We start from the raw sequence: 6,940 nt of genomic DNA, 5'->3' as shown, positions 1-6,940 counted from the left end.
GATGTTTCATGGACGAACTATGAGGATAATTTAAATTGAATTTAGACTTCAAATAGACAAACAGTATGTTTTAAAGTTACATATAATTCAAGAAAAAAAACAGAAATATTTGAAAATGAAAATACTTCTTCTACAAAATTTGTTTTTGTTGATATGTCTACTATTGTGATTCATATTAACTTTTTCTTTTATTTGAGTCTGACTCATCCTTACAAAATATGTATCTTGTCAGACCTAAAAAAAGCTCGTTGCAGTGATCTTTTGATGTTTACTTCCTATGAACCAGTGGATCATGTATGCACTTTAGTGGCTCATCTGCCCCGCTAATTGCCAACTTAGAGTATGCAAGGTTTCTTTCTTCCGTCGCAAATTTTCGGTGACGGCCTAGATTTCCTGTAATGTTTCGTTATCAGTGGATCTCACCATCCTCCTCAGATTGGTAAAGCGAGGTCAGGGGATATCGATCTCTACAAAAATACAAAAAACAGTCAGCTCCTAGTTTATTCTGATTCACAAAAAATATTCTTACCTTTAGAAGTGGTCTATGGTCTATACACAGAAACTGAATTGATTCAAAATTTTACATTCTTGCAAACACCTAAATGTATCCAAGCATGAAATTGGATCCACGGCAAAACCTCTCATACCACATCTCGCTCCTTCCTCAGTACCATGCACTTAACTAGCATGTCTTTAAACTTCTCATGTTGAGTCATTTCATCAAGAAATCTCTCTTCAAAGTTCACAGTACAGCTCTTGGACTCATCTACATTATCAGCGGCAATTTTCGCTGAAAAAAAGAGCTCAGATAGCCGATCCTCTTTGGCCTGTTTACCATATTTTTCTTCCTCCATAGTTCCTTCAGCAAATAGATGGTGTATACACCCTCTTCTGTCCAATCCTATACACTCGACTGTTTGCATGTCTTTTGACCAAACGATTCCATACGACATCAAGAAGCACAATTCTTGAAGCTCCAACTAAGATAATTCCCTCCGAACAAGATTTTGTAGTTGCAACTCAGTAGAATCTTCGCTTGGTAATTTAGTTGAAGCTATGGATTAGGGACTTCTTAACCATTGAAGGAACTTTGCCAGAAACAAACAACACTTCCTGTCCCTCAAACCATTTAAAAGCTGAGTTTAATTAGTATTTAGTTAATTGTAAAGGAGCGTGGAATTGTCTCAACACAAGAATTTTCTCGTGAAAAGCATCACAGAGTCGAACAGATTCGAACAAATTTTTTGTTTTGATGCCATCATGTGGGTTCGGTCTAAGCTTTTCCAGCTGATCATTGTCGAGAACAGATTCTTCTTCTTCCGAAAGAGCACATTCAAGGAAAGGAGATAGATGGATGGATGTCAATGCTATCTTACACTCAAAGCTAAATATTGTGTTCTAATAAGCTTCAGAATTTTGTTCTGCAAACTATCCGACTCCAAAGTCACCAAACAGTCCCTTAACCCGGGAAGCATATTTTCAAGGATCACACCTTTGTGAAGATGAACAAAGGGATCCATTAACAACTTCAACTTCTTAATCTTATCATCATAAGGATATCATGCTGTGTTGCCCGAAATAAGTTCCCAACTTTATTTTTTAGATGATTTATGTCCCTTCTTATGGCAAAAAACATTTTATCTGAGGAGGTATCGTGTTAGGAAAAGAAGGTTTCACTAAGATTAAGGTGCTGTAAAGCTCCCAGAAATTGTTCTGGAATGGAGTTTGGGAAAGGATGATTTACTGCGTTCAAATCTATTTATTCTTTCACCTTCCAAACAAGACTTCTTTGATTTCTTGGTTTGTGTCCTTCTAGAACTAGCAAACCAGGAATTTTAAGTAGAAGAACCTCTGGCATATCATCGTTTCCTTTTCTCTCCTTCACACTTTCATCCTTTTTCTTATCTTTGCATTTTATTCCATACAGATGTAGCTGACTCCAAGAAATCAGTTTTGGTTGTTTTAACCACAAGATTAGTTTTGCCATCCGCGTTTCATAAATTTCACCATGTGAAATGGAACTCCAATGTCCCATTTCATAAATTCATCTTCCGAATTTAGAAGTAAACTAGCATGAGTGACAGTAATCGGCAAGCATATTGGAAAGGATTTCAAGTATGCCTTGAGAAACACTACGGTCAACGTTGCCTTTCCAGTTCCAAGAGCATGAGAAATAATGCAGCCACCTTTCCTCCTAGGATCAGCATTCTCTAAGTTTTGAAGCTTGATGCTTGCTACCATTCAAAGCCCAACTTTTATATTATATATCTTCGATTTAGAAATATAACCATATATGATACATTGTTCTAGCTTCAAGTGTGTGATTTCCTAACTCATAGTTCTTGGTTTAAAGTTTCGAAAAACCAATTAAATATTTTATCGCTCTCGTTGCGGATTTTACGTGCGTATATCTACTGAAACAAATTTTTATGTACTAATATCAATAAGTCGATACGATAGATATTAACATTATTGTAGTGTTTATATTAAATATTTCTTATATTCTCTATGCAAAAGAATGTTAAATATTTGCACCGCACTTGTTGTAGAGTTATGCATGTATATCTTTAAAAAAATTATTTACCGATATTTTATGTATCAATCTTAATGTAGTGTGTTTATTAAATAATGTTTTATTTTATTTTATATGTAAAATGTTGTTAAATATCTGCACCATTCTCGTTGTGGATTTTAAAAACTTTACATTGAGAAAATCGATCTGATTCAATTGTGAAAACTTGCTACTATTTTAAAATATCAACATTAATATAATGTTTTTTAGGAAGATTGGAGGAGTAATGTTTCTATTCAATATTTTTTTTCATTTGATGTAAAAATTAATAAGATTAAGATATTCAATTTTACATATATTTTTTTGGTAGATCAATTTTCGTCATAATAAATTGTTTTTAATTCTTATCATTTATTTAATAACAAATTGACAATGAAACTCATCAAATTATAGTGACATTAAGAGTTTAATATAGGACATTATAAATTTCTTTCAAAAATAATAATAATTTGATATAGGACATTATAAATATTTTGGTGAACTAGTTTTAATATATTATATTAGTAGTAGAAGTAGTAGAAAGGTCGGTCTATTGTAACGAAACCTTGTCTTTGTGTACATATAATATTCTTCTTTTTTACAAAAATATTTTACTTCCGTCTCTAAATATAAGACCTTTTTGACAAAAATCACGAGAATTAAAAAAGTTGATATTTATATTAAAGTTGATTGTCATGACTATTGTTTTAACAATTTTATCCTTTAAGAAAGAGTTAGTTTATCGTTAATCTATTTTATCAATTTTATCCTTTAAGAAAGAGTTAGTTTTAACAGTTGAGAGAAGCTTCAATTACATTTCTCTCCCCTCTTATGTTAAAATCTACACTTTACTCCTTCAATTTTTTATTTATTTCTAATAATCTAGCAAAAGAAAATAATTTAACACACTTCGAAGAAAAATAGCATCGCATGTCCATTTTAATATAATCAAAATTTGAATACATATTTTTCCCAATTTTTATTCACAACTTCATTAACATATAATTTTAAACTCTATTATAAAATATGAAACATCCCAAAATAACATTAAAATATGTGAAGATTACTAAAGTCGATTAAGTATGGTTATTTAAAAGGGAGTTTTATACTCCATATTATAAAATAAATAACAAAATATTTAAATTCAATTATCATTGTTATTTAAATTATATAGAAATGATTTTATTTTTATTAAACAGTGGTTCAAAATTAGTATATATTATAAAAAATATTTATTTAATGCCGAAATTGTTAGGCCGGACGTCATGACCGGGGTTCGAACCCCGGTATCTCCACTTGTGTATGTGAGTTTATAATGGCTTTGCCATTTCGTCTACCAACCAAAAAAAAAAAAAGAAGTTGCAATTCAAACATCTTATATGGGAGAGGAGTATAAATTTTACTTTTAAAAAAAGTGAAGTATATATTTTAACCTAAGATGAGCCTAATTTACCAAATTATTTTTATAAGCACCCTTTGTGTCAAAAAAAAAGAAAAAGAAAAAAGAAGGCAAATGTTGTTTTATAAGCACGCTCGTGTAGCCTTGTTGCCCTAAGGGTTTCAACAAATCAACGCCGATGAGTATACCTCCAGCGATGTTGCATAGTAAAATCAACGCGCTTTCGCCTGTAGCCCTCTTGGAAGATCTCATCATCGAAGTCCTACCATTGCTTAAAGTGAAATCACTTTTGCGGTTCAAGTGTGTGAGCAAGTCATGGTATTCGCTCATCTCCAATCCCTTCTTCATCAAAAAACACCTCCTTAAATCTTCACAAAACCCACACCTCTCAATATTTGCGGCCCACTCTTCAGGTGATTCCATACATACCACACTCGCTCCCTTACCCATACAATATTTAGCTGAGATTACACATGCCAATGATATTACTAGTTACATCGACAAACAATATCATGAGGTTGTTGGTTGCTGCAATGGATTGCTATGCTTGCTCTATAAATCTTATTTCAAGAATGGATATTTAGAGTACTCGTTCGTTTTCTGGAACCCTGCCACTAGGTCATCGTCTGTTAGACTACGCTCATTTAATTGGATTTCAATGATGGAACCCATTTTCAATTTCTCATTAGGTTATAATAATTTAACTGCCAAACATAAGCTGGTAGGGTTCCGCGCGAATGATGCCAGAGTTTTCACTTTGGGTGATAATGTTTGGAGAAATATTCAAAGTTTTCCTTCATATCCAAGTCATTCAGGACTTGTCGGTCAGAACTCTGGTGTCTATTTGAATAACAGTCTCAACTGGTTTGCCTTTCGAAATAATGTTTGTTCGAATCATTATTTAGAGTTTATTGAAAAATTTATCATCATCTCCCTCGATTTGGGGACGGAGACATACACACAGTTGTTGCTCCCTCAGGGTTTTGATGAAGTGCATCCACTTATGCCAATGGTTTGTGTGTTGATGGATTGTCTTTGTTTTTCTCACTATTCGGAGGGAAACAATTTTGTTATATGGAAGATGAGGGAATTTGCAGTTGAAGAGTCTTGGACTAAATTGCTAAAGTTTAGCTATCAGAATCATCATGACGACTTTTCTGTCAGCGTGTCTCTGTTTCCATTACATGTTTTTCAGAATGATGATACTCTGATATATGTACACTATCATGGGCAAGTAATTTGCTATAATAGGAGAGATAATACAATAGATCAAACTAGAACTACAAATAAAATACATCGCTTCTTCAAACTATCTAATATCACATGCCGGGTTCTGCCTAACCATTATGTTGAAAGCTTGGTTTCAACTTGTTGAAAGTAAGTTTCTCATATGATTTATTTATATCAAATATTTTTTTTTTTTTTGAAGAAGCTAAAAATTTATATCAATTTTTATGCTAGTTCATTTACGTTGTTTGATATCTTGCCTGTTTATTTTATTTATGTATGCTTTGGTTTGATTGTATTGTTTGAATGGTAATCTAATGTCTATATAATAGACATGGACAGATTTATTACTATTGGTAGATGGGGTAAGATAAACCATTTTTTTTTGGTGTTAACCCTACGGTTCCCAAGAGAAAGGGACCCTGATAATCCGGACTTTGACCGCGAGTTAAGTAAAGTCTAGTGGTGAATTTTTCATTCCAATAATCGAACGAAGGTTCTCTGTCCTATTACCATGATCATAGATCTTTTATTTATTCAAAAATTTGTATTAATTTCATTTGTTTCAAAACAGCTAGTCTATAGATTAAACCGAATGATCCCAAGACCTTGTTTAGAACTCTATTATTTGTGCATAATTATCGTCTTGCTACATAATATAGTGGATGTTCTTCCGAATTTGTTTACACTAGTTCAAGTACAATATTGATAATGATTCAGGAACTTTTATATATATTGGTATATGCACTTAACCCTTAAACATTTAAAATTTTACCCTCATTTGTAAAACAAGTTGCTTCAATGCAGATTATATTTATGCGCCTTTAAATTCTGAAATTACCTTTTCCATTTCAGTTTACTAGTGAAATTAACAAAATCATTGTTTCTTAGTCTTTCCATGTGTAAAAGTTTTATAGTTGGTTAATTTTTTTTCAATCTTGTTCTAATTTTATGTTCTCCTTTAGGTGAGCTCAGCTGTTGGTTTTCTTACTTTTGGATGGTGGAATGACGACAATTTCAAGAAACAGCAGTTCCAGTGTGTTTTTCTCTTCAATTTAGATATTTTAATGTTTAAAACAACTTTGCGATAGTTGGATTCCATGTTTGTGTTTTTAAATATCGATTAAGTATTGAAGTTTGACAGCCATAGTTGCATATGTTTCGCATGGTACTCAATCTATTTAATGGATAAAGTCTGTTTTACAACTTCTGTTTTTGCTACTTGTAATTGGTGGCATTGCTAGTCTGGAATGTATGCGAACCGAAAAATTTATGAGTGTGCGTGCACGTGTAGTTTCTTTCTAGTAATAAAAAAAAGATCTATGATCAACCAGAATTATGATTATGATGACAATTTTACATCATGAAAATGTTTGATTGTATTGATGCTTTATGAAAATGTATTTGGTGGTATGAAAGAAAATAGGATTTAAACAACTTGGGAGATTCTTTGTGACTGTATATTGAAGAATACCTTTAATTGTTAGACAAAAGAAAGAGGGGTCGTTTATTTTCTAAAGTCGATACTTTCATGTGGTGAGGTTTGAGGTTTTGACGAAGTATTCAACATACTATTTGCTAAATACTAGCGAGGAGTGGATGTGTTAGTGTTTTATTGATGGTCTGATGCTTGATCTACGTCGGTTAATGTTCACACTAACAGTGGCATATATTCTTAAGTGGAAGTTTAGGGAGTATAACAGACTATACATGTAACCATGAGATGAGTTTTCACAGTGAGGGGATCTGAGTCTTGTTGACTA

At 32.4% G+C, this 6,940-nt stretch overlaps 1 protein-coding gene and 1 pseudogene across 1 annotated transcript; one reads left to right on the top strand and one right to left on the bottom strand.

Annotated features, from left to right (window-relative positions):
* Nucleotides 1-641: 641 nt before the first annotated feature.
* LOC146946406 (SNF2 domain-containing protein CLASSY 3-like) lies at nt 642-2,241 on the bottom strand (annotated as a pseudogene).
* Nucleotides 2,242-4,146: 1,905 nt separating this feature from the next.
* Nucleotides 4,147-5,325, top strand: LOC146946405 (F-box/kelch-repeat protein At3g23880-like). The gene has a single exon (XM_085748898.1). It carries the CDS (start codon nt 4,147-4,149, stop codon nt 5,323-5,325), a length of 1,179 nt encoding a protein of 392 aa, XP_085605024.1.
* The last annotated feature ends 1,615 nt before the right edge of the window (nt 5,326-6,940 follow it).

The sequence above is a fragment of the Medicago sativa genome, chromosome 2, assembly GCF_051527215.1.
Source record: "Medicago sativa cultivar Bolivia chromosome 2, Bolivia_mono, whole genome shotgun sequence".
NCBI classification, from domain to species: Eukaryota; Viridiplantae; Streptophyta; class Magnoliopsida; order Fabales; family Fabaceae; genus Medicago; species Medicago sativa.
The sequence above is the reverse complement of the archived record's forward strand: the minus strand, read 5'-3'. Positions and strand labels throughout refer to the sequence as shown.